Genomic DNA, 23040 nt, shown 5'->3' with positions numbered 1-23040 from the left:
AGTGAAGTGGTTAATTGCAGTTTGTAAACATGCTGAATTTTGTCAAATTACCCAAAATTTTTACTCCATGGCATACCTTGTAGTGAAATAGACCATATCAACAGAATGAGAAATACTCAGACTAACTTCACATTGAACACAGTTAATGAAGAAGTTCATATGTGTGAAACATGAAACAATTGCCTAGTTTTACCTAGGGTGGCCATATTTTATTTCTCTCTCTAAAAATTTCTGATAGTAAATAAAGAGATTATTGCCAATTACCAAAAAAAAAAGTTTGTCACCTGTTGGCATAATGGTTCATTGTTAATGAAAATCCAATATAAAAAAATGGGCAATTGGCAAAGAAATAAAGAGCTAAGTTACACAAACAAATCTGCAATGAAACGAACGAAACGCATTTCAATAAAAATTGAAAAAGAAAAACTAATTTGAACATATTATAATATTGGATTGAGGTTTAGGAGTTTTTGGGGTCAGTTGAAAATTTAGTCAATAATATGAAAGTCAAAAATTTATATGTGTTATCAAAAATTCAAGCAAGCTTAATTGTGAATAATTGGTTCTGAAGAAAACGAAAATTTTTGCATGTCATGAAATTACTTTGATGCATGAATCCAGAGCAACACTTTTATTGTGAATGTTTATATATATATTTTGAAAGTACATGTATGCTATGGTATAACAGCAATTGTGTTTGAGTAAAAAAAAAATCAGTTGAAAATAATCAGACAAAATGGAATACGAGTCCAGGATTTAAAAGTTGATGAGTTGGACGACCTGGAGACAAATATTCGTCACCTCTTCTTGAAACCATATTTTTTCCTTTCATAGAACAGGTCAGTTTTAGAACTTCCAAGGTTAACGATCTTTGGACAACCATCTCTCTGTAAAATATTTAACACTCATCTTAAATCCTTTTCATCAATTTAGAATCTCAGATTCAAAAAAAATTTATACATATTTAATGAAACCATACATGAAATTTTTTTTTGTCTCAAAATAATATTTTTATCGCATGCTAGTGCAGGGTATCCCGTAAGTTCTAATTCAGCCTTTATCTCATTAACCGTTCCTCATAGATGTATGACTCTAATTCAAAAAATGCTCAAAATCTTTTCAAAAATCACTCTATATTTATTATATGGTCCCCTGTCCCCTTAACTCCCAATGAGAAAGTTATTGCCGTTTCTCCTAATGCTAACAAAAAAAGTTCCATGTTTCTTAGTGCAATATTCTATGAGACATTTGAATTAAAAAATCAGAGGAAAGTTGGGAAAGAACAGCATAACTGAGGAAAAGAAGCATTGCCTGTTAGTTTATGCTGTTCTTTCCCCTTTTATCTGATTTTTGAATTCACATATTATTGTAATATTTTTCAATTCAGGGATTATTGCACTGTATAAAAACATAGATTTTTTTAATTTTATGACACACTGTATTTTCATTCTTGAATCTGGTACAGTGATTTTTGAACATGATTTTGAATTGGAGTCATACCTCATAAGAAGTTCTGCTTACCCGATTACACGTAGGACACAGGCCTGTCATTTAGGGGGAGCAGGGGGTCGTTGCCCCCCTGGCTTTTGCAAATACACTAAAAATAGTACATATATATACACATGAGTACATGTGCTTTGCCCCCCTCCCCCCAGAAAAAGTTGAAATAACTGTCCTGGTAGAACACAGCCACCTCACACATAAGAGTTAACCAGAGTGTCCACATTGTCAAAGTCCATTGCTCATGCTTTTACTTGTTTGTATCATCGTCATTATTTTACGACTGCTTGTGGTCAAAGTCATCTTTCACTTCGTGATATTTTAAATGACCATTGCGATACATCTCACATTTTTAAATTCATCAGTCATTGGTTTTAACAAAAAATTAGTTATTTACAATCTAGGTCATTGTTTTACATTTCACACATCTTTTTTATCATGCGTCGTTTCACTTTCTGGAAGTGAAAAGTTAATCTTATTTTTAATTAATCATTTGTTTCGGTGTGGTTTGACCTAATTGGTCCTTGCACCAATAAACCCAAAATCCAATCCAAGCTGTACTTCTACGATAAATGGTTGATGAGATAAAGGACGAATTGTGACTTACAGAACACCCTGTACATTATCAGGGCCTAAATACTTTGCAACCTTTACGACACAATTGATCCCAATCCAATACTCCCCATATTATCATTGTCACCTGGGAGCAGGTGCAGATAAAGGGTGATGTGTCAGAGGAGACAATCCTTGTGCGTGAAAGCAAAGTGGTGACAATATGTTCATGAAGACATCTTTATCAAAAAATTTTGCGACTATTTTGTGAACTCTTTTTATTATGAACTTCTACTTTAATATGCTTCACCACAGCCAACAAGTCGATAGAAGTCTAAAAAAAGAGTGAAAATTCTGTGCAACAATATTAATATAATCTCCTGTCGCAATGCACTTCAAATAGTGTTGATAGTTAATATATTCTATCTATACTCATAAATCCTCTATAATGAAACATTTCCCTAGTCCCTTGACTACCGTTATATAGGAGATTTTTACTGTATTTCAAGATTTTGAGCAGTGGTGAACAATAAATTCAGTCCACAAGCCAGAAATCAGTGTAGCATGATGTCCTTTACTAACACTTTTCTTCCGGAACATCTTTCACAGGCCAGATGGAACCTCTTGGCCCACCCATTAACAGGGTTCTAACTGCCCCAGAGATTGTGCACTTCTGATTTAAAGCATATGTTAGACTTCATGTGGGCCTATTAAAAGTCATACATTTCATTGAATGATCAAATATCATATTCTGATATTTTACAGATTCTAGAGCTCTGTTGTAATGAAACAGAATTTATCAGTTGAAAGCAAAGACCTTTTACAAAGATCTGGAGGCGTTTACAGTAATAAATACACTCAGATTAGACAGCGTCAACTGCAAACATGGTAAAATATATAGTTATAACTTAACTAAATAAACCTTACATCTTTCTCTTGGATTGTGCACTCCTTGCAATAATAAGCATCCGATACACCAGGACCTCCACAGATGACACAACGTCCTTGATATGATCCATAGTTGCATTCATCACAAATCCTCACCAAAGTGCATGGCCTCACGTAAGAGTCACAGATGACACATTTCCCATCACCTAAATAAATGAATATCGTACCTTATTGATTAGCAAGAAAAAAAAAATCAGAATTATTTTTAATACAGGAGGGCGCAGTAGCCCAGGTTGATAAGATACTTGCCTCAAGTACCAAAGGATGTTTAGAGGTGACACAAGTTCAATACCCGGTTCGCCCTTCTCAGAAACTTTCCTGACACAGGGGTACAACAGAAATGGTGATATGACCACAGAAAAATATCGCTACCTCAGGGAATCCCCCATCAACCCCTCGATGAGTATAAAAAAACAAGACTGTTCTTTGGAATCTGCAATAAATTGTAGGTCCCATCTAATTAGCCCTCGTGTGCAGAAAATGACCATGGCGTGCCAAAAATGATCAAATTCAATACAGGATTATAAAATTTGTACTGTCAAAAAGAACACAAAAATAATGATTACAACTATGATGTCATGTTTATTTACAAGTGTGTACTACATCTTCTTTTTAAAAAAGTATCGTAGTGAATATACAAATATTTGATATAAATCATCTGAATCTGCCTTGACGTTACTGGGTCCGTTGATATGATGGAAACTTTTAGTGTTTAGTAGAAGAACTTCAAAATCCTATTGATGGCCCAGGGTCAAATTTATCAACTCAACACCAAATTAGTGCAATCGAAAATTTAAAATCAGTCAAACCACCAATAAGGAGTTTACATGCTGCTCACACTGAAAAAGAGGTCAACAAGTTACTTTCTGCTTTGCATATGGAATCATAGCCAATTTAAGGGACCATACTTGGGCAGATGCAATTGCAATGGACTGCAAAATATTAGGGGGTGTAAATAGAAATCAAAATATGGCGATCACATATTTTCTTCATTAATGAAGCCAACAGCTATTGAAAAGTCATCACTTTATGCCCAGATTATATGCACTAAAAGAGTGGCAAAATATGCTCTGCAAATATGCACTTGAAAATGCGAAAATATGCACTTGAAAATACAAAATGTGCACTTAAAATGCCAAAATATGCACTGAGAATGCCAAAATATGCATTAAACACCCCAGAAACATGTACTAGAAATCTTGAAATAGTCACAAATTTCGAAATATGTACAAAAAATGAGAAAATATGCATTGAAAAAATCATTAAAAAAAAAGATGTTTTTTAAAAGGCATCTTTACTATTTCTTAGTGCATATGTATTTCATTTACAAAAAATATCCCCTCATATATATATATAGCCCACATATGCAAATTACTTCTACATAGTTTTTATTCAGGCATTTTTAATTTTCAGTTTGTTGTAGTTGCTCAATAACGAAAATTCCAGTAAGAAAAGAATTTCGACATTATACCTAAAAAAATTTAACACTTTGGCATATCTAGAAATAGCCTTACAATAAAACAGTTAGTATTCGTAAAATACTTTATAAATATGTATTAATTCACTAAATTTCACCTGCGGGAAAAAACCCGCGGTTATGAAAATATTGTGAACAATATTTATTTTGAAAAATTATAAAAAAAATTGAGTGAGCTTAAATAAACCTTCAAAAATATGCACTTATACCGAAAATTCTTTGATTTTATGCATTTATATGCATTAATGCTAAAAAAGGCCAAAATATGCCTATGCATTTGCATATAATCCGGGCTCTAGTCATCACCAACAAACATTAGTACAGTAGAACCTATCCACAACAGACACCATAGGACTGAAATTTTTGTCTGCTACTGGGAGAAGTGTCCTTTAATACAGTAGACGCTGCTTACTAGGGTCATGGATAATTTTATCGTTGCGGTATTGTTATATCACTCATTAAATACAGAGTAGATCGAAACCATAACATTATAACATGGGAAGAAATTTGTTCACGCAGTCGAATACTGTTACAGTGAAAATCTTGTTGTAACGAAAAAAAACTTGTCTAATCCTTAAATAACTTTACACAGAACTATGTATTGCGAATTCCGATATTATGAAATGAAAAATCCATTATAATGAATTCAAAAACAAGTTTCTGAAGATCAGCAAAAGGGTATGGAACATTCTGAAAATGATCCCATACAATCGGGTGTCAGAAAATTAACTTGTTAGGGAAGCAGAGTTGTTTTTCTATGGCTTATGGGAATGCAGGAAGAGATTTTAACCAACACTGGGGGCACATGAAAAAAGAAATCTGTGGTATAAGCAAGTGGCTACGCACTAGGAATATGTTTCATATTTCTTCTATTTCAAAATGAATGGCCTCGAAAGGAAAGTTTCTGATTGAAGAGGAAACTCAAGATCATTTCTGAAGTTGAGACACTGGAGAAAATAAAAACAATGTGGCCCCAAAGTACATCATATCTCCATCTACTCTTTCAACATTTTTTAAAAATCAGTCTAATTTTAAATTGAAACAGCAGTTATAGGTTCCCATGGTTAAAAAAGACTAGATTTTCAAGATGTGGATGTACGTGTCTTTATAGGGCATTCGTTCAAGATGTTTTTCAGAAACTGTCAATGTTACCAGCCCATTCCTATGAGGAAAAGATTTTGGTATTTGTGCATGTGCTTTTGAACGCAAAATCTTTCAAGCATGGCACACGTTTGAGCGTGCGTTTCTTGGGCTTTCACAATACTTGTACAAAAAATAAAAAATACAGATTATTTGCCTTAAACATGCTAAATGAGTAAAACTTAACTAAAAAAAAATTAGATTTTACGATGATGTAAGCATTATCCAAACCCCCCCCCCCCCCATCGATGATGTAATACTTGAACGGCCCCTATCATATAATATTTTTTTTTTTAATGTTCTTAGTGTGCCTTATGGAAGTGTAGAGAGGTGTATGGTCCTTGATTTTCGTATACAGGGTGATTAAGAAAGAATTAAAAAAAAGTTAACTTACATTTTTCACACAATCTGCCAATAGCTGTAAAATAAAAAACAAGTGATTATTATTACAATATAAAGTAGTGAAAAAAAATGCTCATTGGATAATAAAATTTCAGGCTGACTGGCACATGCGTAGGCCTGTAGGACAGTGTTTCACAACCGCCTGACTGTGGCCCACCACCGGGACATGAGTGATTCATCATTTCATTTTTTCCAATTTATTTCCTATTAGCCGTGTTTATGACCCGGCTTTCCACTAAAACAAAGAATTCAACCGAGCCAGAGATTAAGAACCACTGGTATGAGGCCTACTTAATTAAAAAAATAAACTGGATTTTATCCAACTTGTCGACTTGATAACTAAATCAAGACATAATAAGAGCTCATTGACATAAATTTTGTATAATAGGAATTTTTAAATCTGTATATACTGTTTCTTAATGTGTTTTATATTCATATGTACTGTATTTTATATGCATGATAAAGCACCCAACACAGTCCAGCCGATCTGGGGCAATGGCCAAAATTGACGGTCAATAGAGCCTCGGTGGTGCACAGTATGATATGAAATGATAACTAATCAACTGAACCTGTGTAAATGACCCTTAACATCTGTAAGCATTTGGTGGCTTGGTGCCGCTTGGTAAGCCGCTGTGGTGGTCGAGTGGTTATAGTGCCGGACTCGTGATGCGAGGATCCGGGTTCGAACCCCACAGTGGTGGTCGGCTGAAGTTGGTTTTCTGTGGTTCCCAACTTCAAGGCGCAAATGCGAGCCGATCTCCCCGTTAAAAAGTCTCGCCACAGAGAGCAACAGTCCTACAACGGTAAATCATTCAACCATAACACTTCACTCATAGTTAGTAAAACTGGGGGCAGATGACAGCACTACACATAACAAGCATTACACAGAAACAAACTTTACGTCAGGTTGCACTACACGTACACGCACATTCCCGCATGTGTGGTGTAGCAGTAGTAGGTAGGGGCTCGGGGATCCATGATGTTCTTAAGTCAGCCACCTCGTTGGGCAATTTGCCTGTTGTGGCGTTGTATTTGTATTTGTATTGTATTTAAAGTACTTGACGACTTGAAATTTAAGTTATCTAATAAAAGTGCATGTAAATAGGCCTTAACTTGTGCAATGGTTTAAAGAAAAATTGTCGAAAAACGAAAATGAAAAGGTCCAATGCTCTAGCGCAAGGGTGCTCAACCTTTTGGAGCGTGCAGGCCATTTTCATGGTCTGAAACATGTCACGGGTCACCAGGGTTTAAGCTACAGTCACATTTTTTGCAAAATTCGAGAGAAAATCGGACAATGCGAAAAAAGTAGTAGCCACTTTCGCAAAAAAATGCATACAGGAGATACGAAACGAGAAGGCATCCAACGGTAAATCATTAGTATTTTGCTAAAGCTTTTCTCCCCATTTTTGCTTTTTTGCTAAAGGAATTTTTTATATAGCTTAAACTCTGCAGGTCACTCATTATCTGTAAAGGATCTGCGGGGTACTTAAGTGACCCGGGATAGCTTCCAGGTCACTTGAATGATATGCAAATGTGTGGCAAACCACTAAAATGAAATAAAACTACACCGCAGATCACATGTGATCTGGTTATTATGTCACATAGCTCACTTTTACAACATTAGGGGTTGAGGTCACGGGCCACATCAAATGACTCAGAGGGCCCATGGGTTGAGCATGTATGTACTACCCTACTACATTAACAGCGGATACCAGTTTCTAAATGAATATTGAAATTGTTAAACATCTTTTCAATGCCAAACTTTGATCCTCAGATTTATAAGCTTTTTATAAAAAAAACGCTAGAAAAGCCGGGTTTTCCTAGGAATAGGTTTCTTGTGCCGCGTTAACCGAATTAGACCATTTCGCGCCAGCAGAAAAGTGTCACATAATTACGCTACACATTTGTGTTTTCCTAGCGTGGCGCATCAGATCAGGGTGGCTATATTATAGTATATGGCCTTGGCATCAGCTACTCTGTCGTCTGCATTCTCCGGTTTGAAGGGAAGGAAAAGAAAACGGAACAGGTGCTGTATAATCCAGACCGCCAAATCCAATATAATCCAGATCGCCAAGGGCGCTATAAGTCGCCAACGCTGGCGCTCTCACTTGTTTTGCCGGGTTGTCATTGTTCAAGATTGTTCCTCGGTAGCTTCCATTACACATCCACTATAGATGGTGCTTAAAGCGCAGGCGATTCAAACGGATAACAGCGGTTTTTCCCTTTGTGCAGTAGCGTAGTTGTCTTGGATTATTCCCAATGCGATTACCTTCCGTTAGTTGTTTTAGCGTGTCTTTTCAAATGTTTGAATAGTTATTTAGTTTTTTTTGTTTCGAGCGTTAGGATTACATTTTCATAGACCGGTAAGGTTGTATCCTTTTTATTTATTTTTCTTAATAATATTCGTTATTTTATTTTATTTCCGTTATTTATTTAAAAGAATCTGGATACCCGGAAATAGTCCGGGTTTTAAACTTTTTATACGTAGAATACTTATTTACACAACATGCAGGACATGCGTTGTTTATTTAAATATACTATTATATTTCATTTATGTTTCATGATATTTTTCATATTTGAATGGGTTTTTATTATTGTTTTCCATGCTGGCGATTTTTTTTTTTCGGCGCCCGCAGTGTCTAACGGCCTTGGCGACTTTTGGTCGGGTCGTCGGACATGTTTGGTGCCGAAAAAAAAAGTCGCCAGAAATCGCCAATCTCTGGATTATACAGCACCTGTTCAGCAGTCAGTCAATCACGCCCGACGTAAAGCGCTGTCGTCAGGCGTATTGCGCTCTGTAGGAAAACAGTCATGCTGCTTTTCTTACCGGTGAGTGGACGGCGTGTCGCGCTGGGCGAATCACGTTGCGCGCGGCACAGGAAACCTGCTCTTAGGAAAATCCGGCTTTAGTTAGGGGAAATCGAGGTAGAGGCTCAATTTATTATGCGAATGCGGTAGAGAGTAAACATGTACAATTACCAACTCCAGCCTGTTTCCTACAGAAAATCAAATCGGGATGATGTTTGGCCATTTCAACGCAATTTTCAGCTTTCCACTCTGCAGATAATGAGTTAGGAGGAAACAAAACAGAAGATAGACACAATGGTATGGTGCTAGATGAACGCCGGATATATAGGACGGCCGTGACTGCGTCTTCGTTTGTGTTTACAAAAAAAAATAGTAGTAGGCTGACCATATTTCCTCAAGAGAAATACGGGACATTGGGATTCAAAATACGGGAAAGTACGGGACATCGCCAATTATTGCCAAAAATGACGCCAAAACCGAACAAAGTCGCCAAATATTGTTGAAATAATGGAGAAATCCCAATGACGGGAAATGCAGCATTACTGCTAATTGCAGTGGATTAAAATGAATTCCACGAAAAAAAAAATTTCACTAAGACAAATGTGGGAGATTCATATACTCATTTATAGTTGTAGTTATCATAATATAATTTATAACTTGAAAATAATTTCAATCTTAGACTTCAATAAAGAATAAAAATTCAAGTAGGATTCGTGCAAAGTACGGGAAAAACCGGGACACTTTTGCTAAAAAGTCGGGACAGCCAAAAAAATAGAAAATACCGGGACTGTCCCGGGAAATACGGGACGTATGGTCACCCTAAGTAGTAGTAACGAGCATTTGTGAAAATCTGATTTACGAAATACCGTGACCATATTACACGTATTCTGCCAGACATAACATTTTTTTATTTTCCTGTAGTTATCGAGAGAAAAAATCCTGGCCTTTATTTTCTTCATGAACATTTACGGTTTCTTTTTTTCAACTAAGCTTGATAGAATTTTTAGTCTTTACTAAAATTATATATCGACCACTTAACGATCAGGGACGATATATCTCGTCCAGAACAGGAAGTAAGCCTCATCAAGAAACTAGGAAAGTTGGAATGCATTTCTTTCATTCAAATGAATGAAATTTGTTCCAGCTGTCCATGCTTTTTTTTATGTCTTTTCTCACGACAAATGCGTTACCTTTTTTCTCGACCCTGCACGCCCCTAGGAATGGGTCAGTGGTGCATCACCTTACACTGATAATTAATTATATATATACAGTAGACTCTGGACTCTCCGGACTAATATGGCCGGATAATAGGTGGGCCGGATAACAGGAAAGCTGGATAGGCCGGAGTTCATTAAAGCAGGGTTTTCCTAGGAGCAGGTTTCCTGTGCCGCGCGCTACGTGATTCGCCCAGCGCGACACACCGTCCACTCACCAGTAAGAAAAGCAGTATGACTGTTTTCCTACAGAGCACAGTACGCCTGACGAGAGCGCTTTACGTCGGGCGTGATTGACCGACTGCTTCTGGAGGAGTCAAATGCGTCGTGCGCCGCGGTTTTGCCGATATTCTCTTCACTCTTGTGTGTTTTCTTTTCTTTCCCTTCAACCGGAGCATGTAGACGACATAGTAGCTCTCATGCCAAAGCCATATACTTTATATAGCCGTCCTGATCTGATGCGCCTCGCTAGGAAAACACAAACGCGTTGCGTGATTATGTAACACGATTCTGTCGGCGCGAAATAGTTTAATTCGGTTAACGCTGCGCAACAAACCTATTCCTAGGAAAACCAGGCTTTAATGCTCACTTCCAATCTCCAATCATACCATCAAAAAACACCCTTTTTTTATACTGAAACCTACCCTTTTTCGTAATTTCGCACCTCTAAGTATAGGCGAGTATTTTATGAATCATTTTTCTTATGTACTGTACCCTACGTTTTAAAAATTTATTACGGAAAAGGAAGTCCAAGAATAAAAATATTGTGCACACATTTTAAGATAAATTTTATAATGATCCTATGAAATATGATATATATATGACTGCATAACTTTTATCCCTCTTAGAGGGATTGACGAGATATCTCGTCTCCTCAAAATAATTTTGTTTTAGCATTGACAAGCTAAATTATTTTGTATATACACACACACACAGGTGATTTCTCAATGGATCACTTTTCCCTACACCCCCTTTCTCTGCACCTGCTGAAAATCGTAAGAAATCCTGCTTCAAAAGGATGCTTCATCTAGCAAGGGGTCTAATGACTTTAACTATGAAGTGGAAAATTTTAAAATGAATTCAACTTATTTTATTGATAAATGATCGCACAAATTGATTACACTTGCAACGTTTTGGCAAAGTAAATTATCTATAATTTTATTATGGAGAATCATAATTATTTTTAAACTTGGCCGGATATTCGAGAGTCTACTGTAATACTCCTCCCATATAAAATATCACAGTTGTTTTATTTTACAGCTTGTCTTATTCTAGCTTCTCGATTTATCCCAATAGGTTTATCGTATTTCTTTTTTTAAACATGTCAATTCTGCAACGATTCCTCCGGAGGTAATATCTGTTCCATAGGGAGCTGTCCTTTAATAAACGATGCTGTAAGGGAAAACTCAAGATTGTGGTGTCACAGGGATACGTAAAAAATTTTTGAACAGTTCGATCACATCCCCCGACACCTGCGCTCTTCCTGTGTGAACATATTAAAAAAAAAAAAATCAAGTCTTTCTTCATAGGTATGGCCCCGTGTGCCATCAAGAACAAGCACAGCTCTTCTCCGCATCCCTTCAACCAAGTCTATGTCTCTCTGTAGGTATGGTCTCCAAAACCTTACGGTATACTTCAGCCCAGGACGAACTATCCTTACATGCCAAATTACAGACATCAATGAAAGTGATATTAAAATGTTGAAGTTTCCCATCAATTCAATATCGGTATCATCCGTGATCGTACACAATATTGATATAAAATGTATTGGAATATTACCTGTGCGAGAAAAAAATCAAGATTTAAAAGTAATTTTTTCATGCACTTTTATTTTCTTTCATAAAGGATGATTGCTCATCCATTTGACAATAGGAAGAAGACACGATGATAACATTTTTCTCTGCATTTCAAGTTGAATCTTCTTCCACTTGTATCTCATTCGATTAGGACTGAAAACAAAGAAAAATATATTAATTAATATAATTTATAAAGTACAATTGAAAATTGGATTCAAAGACAACAAGCTGACTCGATCATTTTCGTCTTCTTTATTTTTTTTTGTTTGATGCACGTGTTAATTGATAAATTAATATTATTGACTACACACGTGTATATCAGTAGTTGGCATTTCTCCGTATGCTCTCTACACCTGTGCTTCCTAACTCCGAAACTAACTGTACTCCGTTCCTAACTGTACGAAACAATTGTGGGTACGTCTTGAGCTTTAGAAATTAGAACAATCTATGTAATAAAAAGAAACAGGTCGCGGTACGCATCTGCGATTTGCGTTGGGTAGGGTGTCCAATAATATCGTAAATAGTTCCAAAATTCATAAAAATTGCAGGTCTGGCAGGCGTGATGGCACCCAAATCTTTCTTCAATCCATTCTGTGTCCAATACGTGCGTAAAGCTTCAGCCGGTGATTCGTGGCTAAGGTAAAACAACTTCACCAGTAGTACTTTATTCACCTGTCTCACCATCACAATGAAAACTTCATGCGAGTGCAAGTATTAACAGGAAAATACAAAAACGAGCTGTTTTCGTACACCCTGCATTTCATACGACTCTCATTTGTATATTTCCAGTAATTTGTTTTCAAAGTGAGGGTTTTCTTTTCGCAAACCGTATTCAAATATACCAATTCCTTCAGCTTTTATGAATTTTTAAACTTTTTACGAATTTATGGAACACCCTGTATAACAAACATGAATCGCAAACACTTTTTTATAAGAAAAGATTCAGGGATTACTCCGACAAACTGCCCGAAACCATCTTGCTACTAGTGGAAAATGTTTTGTCTTAGATCAAGAACGCACACCAACAGGATCTCTTGCAGAAATTCATGGCGCTTGCGATGAAAATATGAATTATACTGTCAGTTCCATGCATCGCTGACAGTGACTTATTAATGCGACCCGTCATAACTTATAGGGCAGTTTACAATGAATATGTAGAAGAAACTAAATTTGATAAGAATACAGTAGCACAAAAAAAAAGAAAATAAAATAATAATAACTTACATCCTGAGTAATCAGTGAGCATATAGTTTGAATTATACTTGTATACATATACGTACTACTACTACTTAACCGTACATGCACTTTGCACACATTGCTCTACAGAATTTCTAATGTATACATATACTACAGTAGGTGAAACAGTTGAACCTCACTACAGGGTGATTCTAAATTCACATGAAACAAACTTAAAGAGGTGATACAAGATTCTAAGCAAACATTTTTGGTCATAGAATGTATGGTCGAATCGCAATAACCAAGGCAGTAGAGGGTGTTTGTAGAGAGTACATAACAGCACTTCCCCAAAACCCAATATCATATTTTGTTAACGGATTTGTTGCAATAATAACCATAAGTGCAATCAACTATCCGGGGTTGCAGGGTATTGTAACGTGGTAGACCTACTCATGGTGTAACCTGGGTAACGCAAGTTTTACGACAAGTCATTATACCGCTTATGCGCAGCATAACCTTTATAGTCCTTGCACCAATAAAAAACAAACTCTAATCCAAACTGAAAGTGCATATGCATTCTCGAATGGTTGATAGCAGTAAATCCGTCGGAAAGAAATTATATTTGTTTTTGATGAAATGTTGTTGTGCACTCTCTAAAAACACCTCCACTGCCTTCGCTATTGCGATTCAACAGCACATTCTACGATCAGAAATGCTTGTTTAGGTTTATCACCTCTTAAATTTTGTCCCATGAACTATTTAGAATCATCCTGTATATCGAATCCGGTTTATGAATCTCTGAATTTAACGAACGAAATGTTTTGTCTTTTAAAGTTCTTATGTTTGGTACTATGCATAGGGTTATTCGAGGTGCGAATGAGAGACGCTCTCTCCGTTGAAAAGTCTCGCCACAGAGAGCAACAGGCCTACAACGGTACAATTATTCAATCATTACACTTCACTTATAATTAGAAAAATTGATAACAGACGGCCGCACCGCAAATAGCAAGCATAACACAGAGACAAACTTCGCGTTAGGTTCACAACACGTACACACACATTCCAACGTGTACCAATTCGTTAGAAGTTCCGCAGAAGAATATGTATGAGCTGCATGTATGGTTTAGTAGTACATAGGATTATTGAAATTAAAATATTTTAGCTACCAGCGTAGAAGGAAATAGAGAGCGATTTTGTTAACGTATAAAATAAGTTACACATGGGACTAATGCAACGTTCTATAACAAAGCGTTTTATCAGTATTTACAAAAATGACGTATATGAAATTTTTAGACAACGTTTACTTTGCATAATGTGCTTATTTGGACCTTGCTTGGTGTGGTAGGTACCGACTTAATGAAATTTTTCAGGAAAGTTCGAAAAACGATATACTTCTCCCATCTATCATCTCGAAAATCTTTCCATCGCAGGCGTATGTAATTATGAAATGAAGCATCGTTTGTTAATTAGATTTTTTGATGATTTCTTTTTTCATACAACGAACACTTTAAAAGCTTTAACTTCGTCTTTAGAGGTCTCCTACCTTTTAACATGGGGGGGGGGGGGAAAACTTCGATCTAATAGAAATAAACCACTGATTTATTTTAAAAAATTTTCTTTAAAATAGCATGGCATTAAAGGAAATTGTTCAGTTCATAAAGTGACGAAAAAGATTTGAGATCCATTCATAAATACTGTTCGCGATAATATCTCTCACGCAACTCCTTGAAATGAGCGAAAGGGCGAAACAAAATGCAGGACGTCACAGATGTATTTAGAACAGCTATTTATACGTGTTCACAAGCAGAGATTTGACTATACACACTAAAACAGAGAATCCCTTGAAAGACGGCTGTGCAAGCGTACCCAAGAGTTTGTTTCTCTTTTAACTACCTAGTTTCGCTTTGATGGGAGCTTTTATTTTATTTCAAAGAAAAGTCTCGAGAAGTTTCTGCACTCCATTCTCGCGAAATCCCATTCTTTCCTTTTCTTTCTATAGATTTCTCTTTGCGCCAAAACATCGCCAAATCATCTGAGCTATCGCTAAATTCGTCAAGTTTGTCGCCAATGTCAGAGATTTATAGAGAAATGGGTTAATTTCTATTTTTATAAGAGATGGGGACTATTTAAACTATTTACAGGCGAAATGTGACCTAATGATAAATGAGGACTATGTAACATCGCCGCCGACACATGCGGGAAGAGAAAGCTACACTCCCAGAGCTGTGATTGGTGTAGGCGCTCGGGGGTTGTCTCATGCAACCGTCCCATACTGGAATAACTATTTACTCGTACATAATTGTCGTGACAATACTTGTAATATAATAAATATTTAACTTTTTTTTCGAGTTTTCAAAGTTAACCAATTCACGTAAAAGATTCTGGCAAGAAATTTGGATTACCTCCATTTAACGAATCAGCGATAAATATGGTAACCTTGCCCTAACCTAACGATACGTTGGAAAAAGGAAGAAGGGGAAAGAGAAAAAATATGAAAGGAAACAGTATAACAGATAATATAAGTTTTTTTTTTCAGAATCCACTTTTCACCTTCACCCTAGGTGTTCTCTTTCGCTATTACATGATTATAGCAGAGAAATACAACGTAAAGAAAGCAGGGAAGAAAAAATCGACTTCCGTAGATAATAGAGCATCGTGATAATAGGGTTGCTATAAAGCTTCACGATGGTGGAGAAAGAGGAAAGAAAACACAGAGACAAGTATGAATTTATTCCACTGGCGTTCCGACGTAATATTACGCCTGTGATCGTAAAGAGGTCAAAATTTAATTTCTGATACGACTGAGTCGATGAAATCTAAATCGTTTTCATCATTTCATGAACTGAACAGTTTCCTTTATTTGAGTCAATTTTCTTATTTAATTTCGTTGATGTCATTCGTTTGTATCAAGTGTTTTTAACAAGGTGTTAATGATACATTTGTTTAAAAACGTGCAAGACATTAAGAATTGAAGATATGTGAAACTTTGTTTTAGCATAGGATAGCATATACCAGTGGTTCTCAACCTTTCTTTAGGCACGCCGTATTTGTTACATAATATCTATGCCGGAGACCGCGGAGCCTCTTTTCTTTATTTAGTTATCGAATTTACTGATTCATTATAGTTTTCTCGAATGGAGTGAATGAATGAGCCCCTGATAAGTGCATACGGGGCTCCGTGGAGCACCGCTGGCATATACAATCAAAAATATGTGCACCAAATCTAAAATAAATCAATGGTAAAAAAATATCTGTAATGATACCTATACTATAGCATAGTTTCTCACCACGTTAAAAGGTTGGAGACCCTCTTAATAAAACATTTTTTCCCCCCACCGTTTTCTATATATATAATTGATTTCCTTTCTGTCTGTGTGTAACCTCTCCAGACAAATTTACAATTTTAGACCGATCGTTGCTAAATTTTGTTTGCATATATACGAAACAGGGCCCGGATTAAACGATAGGCTACTTTAAAAGTTTGTCAGAGCAGAGAAAATGCCCGAAATGATCGTTCAACAATGGTTCGGGAGCCTCAGCAATGACTTTCGAAATGGTTCCCGTGGTTCCCTAACAATGTGTTTCAGAAATGTATATGCCTTGGCTTGTCGCTTGTTTAATGCTACCAGTACAGGGGGGTTAAAACCATCAACATCTATAGCAGAAGGCCTCCGCGCGAAGCTTTGGCGAACTTTTTTTAGACATCACTGAAGATGTCCATTTCACCTGTAGTAATTGGATATAGCAGACCGACGCATGCGATACCTTTACCTTTTTTGCAGTATATCCAATGACTATAAGTAAAATGGACTTCAGTGACGTCACGAGCTTCACGCGGAGCCTTTCTGCTATTGCTGGTGTTGGTAAAACCCGGGTAGCATAACTAGTAGATTCGTATTAACAATTAGAAGAAAGAACTTTTTTCGAAAACCCAGGTGGGTTTGAAATACTTACTTTATCATCAGAATCATCAGGCTTTGCCTAAAAAAATACATATTTTGAGTGATATTCGTCTTCAATTTATGTATTTATCACACTGTTCAACCTATTTTTAGCTATATATATGAGTGAGTTTATTCAGCTAGTTTCAGCTATATAGGAGCAGTTCCTGTTCAAGATAAGATACGTGAGGTTCCCAATATACGTCAGTGTTGATGACATTGATAAAAATATGATTATCCCCGATTCTATGCAAAACTATTCTATATAGGGAGGTGTCCAGGATAGAAATGCCCAACGTGGCAGCTTAAATTGTAATAACATTGGTCCAAGCTATTTAATATAAAAAATTAGACCCGAATCATGAATGAAAAAGAAGCTAATGAAAGTTTCAGCTCGCAATATATATATATGCTTCAATTATGGTCATTTTCGAAACTTTATTGCAATGATCAGCTTGGCTATAAAGCCATCTCGGTCATAATATAAACTGAAGAGCCAAAAAAACTGGTACAGGCATGCATATATACAGGACATAACACAACAAGTGTCTGGCATAGTTGTTAGATCGGTTACTGCTGCTACAATGGCAGGTTAGTTTGAACGAGGTGTTATAGTCGGCGCACGAAAGAAGATGGGGACATAGCATCTCCGAGGTAGCGATGAAATTTGGATTTTCACGTACGATCATTTCACGAGTGTACCGTGAATATCGGGAATCCGGTAAAAAATTAATTCTACGACATCGCTGTGGCCGGAAAAAGATCATGCAAGAACGGGACCAACGACGACTGACGAGAATCGGGTATAAATAAATAAATCAGGCATAATCCCTTCAATTTTTAACAGAGGCTGCGGTAATAGAGTGAGAGATATCGGTGAATATTACTTAGACTTCAAGTAGTGTTCCTCAGCACTGTTCTAGTCGCATGCCAACAATGTCACTCATATAGGACATATTTGGTTTCAGGGACCAGCCAAATTCGTCGTAACAAAGCATCCAGTACTTCGGCATGTAGAGTGTTGGCATTCCAGTGTTTTGTGGAAGCGTGAGTTGTATATAGAAGTTCGCATCATTTATAAACCAAAGGTCATCATTGTGAACCAATTATGCTGATCTACTACTACTACTACTTTTACAGCACACAAACTCCGGTAATATATCACCATAAAGCAATTTACTACCGATCGAATTGGGTCGGAAATAAAAGCGTCAGCTATCTATTGTCGTCTCAGGTTCGACAGTGAAAGAATATGTCAGCAATGTTCTTCCCCGGGATTGAATCCGCAGACCTGACGGTAGCCTTCATGGTGGTAGACGAGCATTTCACCACTGCACCACTCGAGCAATTATACTGATCTGAACAAGCTCAAATGGTGTCATGTCCAACGCCTAAGTTGGAATACAATATTTACTTAAAGAGAGGTAATATATGAAAAAATTACTTACGGTCTGAGAATACGTGAATGGAATTTTATTAATTTAATATTCCGATGTTGCCGTTGTTTTTTTCAATAGATGCTTAGTAAGACAGCAATAACTTTCATTCATCGCGTTGTCATTTGCTAATTCGCCGATGTTGTGTTTTTTGAATTTTTTTCGCTATTTTGAAAGTTAAAATTCAAGTGACAAATCAGTGTTGATTCTCTAGTCGAAGAATTCAAAGAGTACCTAGAAAGTATTAGAGATCGATGGATATATGTATAACTGATTTACGCATAATGCGGGGTCTTTTGGAAAAAGGCTCCTGAACTTGAACAGTCAACCCTCGGTTTAACGGGCTTACGAACAATTTGGTTTAGGAACGGTTAACTGATTCGGTTTACGAATTAGTCTTGGTTTACGAACACACAAAGAGGACTGAATCTCGAGGATATTTCAGAAGTCTGTGGTTACAAGGCTATTATTTTTATTTATTCATTTATTGCAGAAGCGTTAGTTGAAAATTTCGATTTCATCTGAGTAATGCTCAAGCCACAAAATACGACTCCTATTATCCGAACAGTGATCCACGGATCAGCAGATCATTTCAAACTTCAAGAATTTCTACATCAGAGAAATTTCCAAAACATTTTTACAATTTTTGGCCTAAAACTAACACAATAAGTTATCAAAACATTATTTTAATATTCTACATTACAAATAGCATATTGCATTTGCTATAACTGACAAAACTTGGCAGCAAATATTTTATAGAACTATGAATTTGATTTGGAGGATATTGGATTTTTGGGGAAATATTTATAATTATATTTATCCCCAAGTTCAACGATTTTCCTCGATTTGATGATTGAATTCAGTTGATTCCGTAAATCTGATAAAACGATGATATAGAGCAGTGGTGTGCAAACCGTGGGTCGCGACCCCCCCCCCCCGAAGGGGGTCGCGTCAATGAACTGGGGAGGGGGTGGGATCGCGAGAGATTCTCTAAAATAAAAGCTTCCAAATAAGAAATTCATTTTCATTTAAAAATATGTCAAAACTGAAGAAAGCCTTTATTCAGCTGAGCTAATTACCATATACAGGGTGATCAGCGAATAAGCCCTTATTTCAAAATTAAATATCTCTACAAGAAAGATCAATAGAATTATGCGGTAAACGGTACGTTTATTAGCAAAACTGTAAGAATGTTGTGCAGAAATTTCGAAAATTTTTAATTTTTTAAAATTAAAAAAAAAAAAACTGGAGATTTTGGGGTTCCGAAAATCCTCATTTGTGTGAAGAGAAACCACTGCATTCACCTAAAGTTACTGCATGGGCTGCGGTATGCGCCAGAGGCATTATCGGCCCCTTCTTCGTGCGAGAAACGATTACTACTGAACGTTACGTTACAATTTTGGAACAATTTGTCAGCACACATGGCGCATACCGCAGCCCATGCAGTAACTTACCTCTGCACCACTCAGGCAATTATATTGATCCGAACCTGCTCAAATGTTCTAACGCCTAAGTTGGAATGCAATATTTTACCCAAAAAGAAAAAAAACGTTACTCACGGTCTGAGAATGCGTGAATGGAATTTAAAGATATTAATATGATGCTTCTTTCAATGGATCCTTATTAAGATAGCATTAACGTTTATTCATCCCGTTGTCGTTTGTTAATTAGCTGACGTTGGGTTTCGTTCACTTGGCATTCAAGTTTATGAACTTTTTCACTACTCATTTAGTTAAAAGTGACAAAACATTGTTGATTCTCTATAGTAGAAGAATTTAGAGAGTTTCTAAAAAGAATTGAGATCGATGGGATAAGTATGTATAACTGATGAGTGGCATAATACGGTGTGTTTCGGAAAGGACTCCTTTGAAATGACAACACTGGGGAACAAAATTTAAAATTTATACAAACACTTTATCTTACTTAATTTGAGTATGTTGATTTCGAATCTGAATTTAGTTTTTCCCTGTGAACTGTAGATTTCTTTTTATTTAATTAATTTCTTTTGTTATGAATTCATTTTTTCGGTTACTTTTCAGGCAAGAATTTGCGCATACAACTCTTGTGTTTGTTGACTTTATGAGGGCTATCTCGTTTGATTCTCCAACAGTAGTCCTCCATCATATAATTGGGGAAGGTATTCTAGAAGCTCTATCTTGGCCTACTTTCTTGTTAACTTGGTATACTTGTTTCACCTACCTATCACTGTTTCATTTTAAAGTGGAGTCCTTTCTGAAACAACCTTTACGTTGATCGATGGCAAACTTTCACTGAGCAACAACAAAATTGTATGTGTCACGGAAATCATGAAAACAACTAATTCTGATTCATATTTTTAACATCTAAATCGAACAAAAGCATCCCTGATACAGCATATCCAGCTGTGATTTTACACAGGCGCCAGAGCCTAGTTGCGTTTCGAGTTGTGTGTGTGGCCCTTAACGTGATAAATCTTCGAAATTTTATAAAATGCTGAAAAAAATTACTTACAGTCGTCTGAGAATACATGAGTAAATATTTCAAGAATTAACATCATTGTGCTCAAAACATTCATTTTTAACGGTAGTTTTCACTCGTCGCATCGTTAATTAATTCCTTGTTGATGGTATGATTTATAACAGATAACTCATAGATACATAATGTAAGCTCTTTGATTAACGTGTCCTCACACCAACAGATTAACGATAAAATGAGCATGAATTCATGTTTACATTTTTAGAAAACTAGTATTTCATTTAAAAAATACATGAATAATAAAATACTTCCTCAGAACCCATTCCGAGTAGTTGTAATGCAATAAAAATTTATTTTAAAAATAAATTTCTCTGTTTTTCTCTGATACAGTCGACGCTCGTTATAATGACCACGCGTTTTTGCAACCGTTCCAAGTTTTCTTCTTATTCATCCCATGTTATTTTTCATCCAATATAACGACCTACAAAATTTTGCTTGCTGAAATTGTGTTTGATCCTGACTCCTAACCCACTTTTGATATTCGGTAGAATTCGGTACACTGCAGCGTGCATGCTCTGGTTATTACTAGGGCTTGGATTTATATGTCTTTGCAATTTGTTTTACATATTTCGCTATTTTTTTCGTGATAGAGCAATACTTTCAAAATTTTAAGGCATATTTTGAATATTTCATTATTTTCGATAAAAAGTAAATTTTTTCCTTGATATCCAATCCCGATTTCAGTCTGGTTTTTTCGGTTCCCGCCAGAAACAACATTAACTTTTTTGGAGCATAAAAATACTAGCCCTTCAACGACTCTAGTGTGTGGCTATAAATAGATTATCATCTGAATCGGTGTCGGTGACGGTAGCACCTGGAAAAAAATTGGCTAAAATTGGTAACTGGGGGGAATTTTTTAGCATTTGTGGGAATTTTTGAGAGTTTTTATCAAATAAAAAGAATTACTTACTTATTTCATTTTAATTTTGTGCGGTGCTTTTCTAAAGCTAAATACAGTATTCGGCTAGGTATTTTTATCTATAGATGGCAGCACATTAATTCTGAATTCATGGGGGGAAAAACTTACCCAAAAGGGAAATTTTTGAGGGAGATTTTGGCTCGATGAGATTAGTTAGTAAAACGAAGAATTTTTGTTCATAGAAATAAAGTAATGGTTCAAACAGTTTAGATTGCACCAACAGTTCTCATTATCATATTATTTTGCTAAAACTAATGTTATTTGAGATAGGAATGAAAAAATTCTGTGGTGTTAGGTGAGAACACGATAGCTCCAAAATCCCATTTTTGAGATATAATTTAATTTAATTTAATTTAATAATTTTATCTCATTTAAAAATCGAAAATAAAACATGCATCCAAATACAAATGAAAATATCATACATTAGCATGTTTTTTAGCCGTACGCACGTACTTGTGCATTTATCTCACTTCTAATTAGTTATAATTAGCAAGACTTACTTTTAGATCACAAAATCATTTTTTGGAGATATCATATTCTAACCAAACACCACAGAATTTTTAGGACATAGTTTTCGTTTTACAGGGCATATTTGCAGTTTTTTAAGAGCATAAATGCATTTTGTATAGAGCATAAATGCATTTTGTATAGAGCATAAATGCATTTTGTATAGAGCATAAATGCATTTTGTATAGAGCATAAATGCATTTTGTATAGAGCATAAATGCATTTTGTATAGAGCATAAATGCATTTTGTATAGAGCATAAATGCATTTTGTATAGAGCATAAATGCATTTTGTATAGAGCATAAATGCATTTTGTATAGAGCATAAATGCATTTTGTATAGAGCATTTTTAGCTAGTTTTTAGGGCATAAAAAACCCCTATAGCCCTGATTATTACAACTTCATTATTATTTTTTAACCTGTGGAGTTTTTTTTATCGCCTATTGCTTTTATTACAACAAAATGAATAAAAAAAATTTGTATTACGTTCAAGTATGAATTCTCTTTAAACCCAATATTTCGTATAACAAAAGGATTGCTGTCCTGAATGTTCAGTGTATACTGTGTTTTGTAGGGAAAAAAATTACAATGCACCGCAAGTGTTCAAAATCTGGGTTTTTATATGTAACGGCTCTCATTTTAAGAAATACGGTATACCCATGCGCGCAAATTAAAATAATTTACGTTTTAGCAATATTTCTCAAATCGAG

General features: G+C 35.9%; 1 protein-coding gene and 1 long non-coding RNA gene across 2 annotated transcripts; both read right to left on the bottom strand.

Annotated features, from left to right (window-relative positions):
- Positions 1–616: 616 nt before the first annotated feature.
- Phf5a (PHD finger protein 5a) lies at positions 617–9164 on the bottom strand. The gene is made up of 4 exons (XM_089245050.1): positions 8999–9164; positions 6012–6035; positions 2980–3146; positions 617–887 (listed from the first exon to the last, which is right to left on the bottom strand). The coding sequence occupies exons 1-4, from the start codon at positions 9048–9050 to the stop codon at positions 798–800; spliced, it is 333 nt and encodes a 110-aa protein (XP_089101176.1). The 5' UTR covers positions 9051–9164; the 3' UTR covers positions 617–797.
- A 2686-nt stretch (positions 9165–11850) lies between these two features.
- Positions 11851–22043, bottom strand: LOC149077277 (uncharacterized). The gene is made up of 2 exons (XR_016194160.1): positions 16968–22043; positions 11851–13064 (listed from the first exon to the last, which is right to left on the bottom strand). It is a non-coding gene; the product is annotated as an uncharacterized LOC149077277 (long non-coding RNA).
- Positions 22044–23040: the final 997 nt, after the last annotated feature.

The sequence above is a fragment of the Pholcus phalangioides genome, unplaced genomic scaffold (assembly GCF_987345545.1).
Source record: "Pholcus phalangioides strain wild (caught in Gottingen) unplaced genomic scaffold, Ppha-v1.0 ptg000015l_1, whole genome shotgun sequence".
Lineage (NCBI taxonomy): Eukaryota > Metazoa > Arthropoda > Arachnida > Araneae > Pholcidae > Pholcus > Pholcus phalangioides.
This window is presented reverse-complemented; position numbering and strand designations above follow the sequence as displayed.

Coding starts and splice junctions, on each gene's coding strand:
- Phf5a (XM_089245050.1), bottom strand. CDS start 9,050: ATGGCCAAACATCATCCCGATTTGATTTTCTGTAGGAAACAGGCTGGA. Junction 3,147..6,011: donor TGGCAGATTGTGTGAAAAAT/GTAAGTTAACTT, acceptor TCATTTATTTAG/GTGATGGGAAATGTGTCATC. Junction 888..2,979: donor GCACAATCCAAGAGAAAGAT/GTAAGGTTTATT, acceptor AATATTTTACAG/AGAGATGGTTGTCCAAAGAT.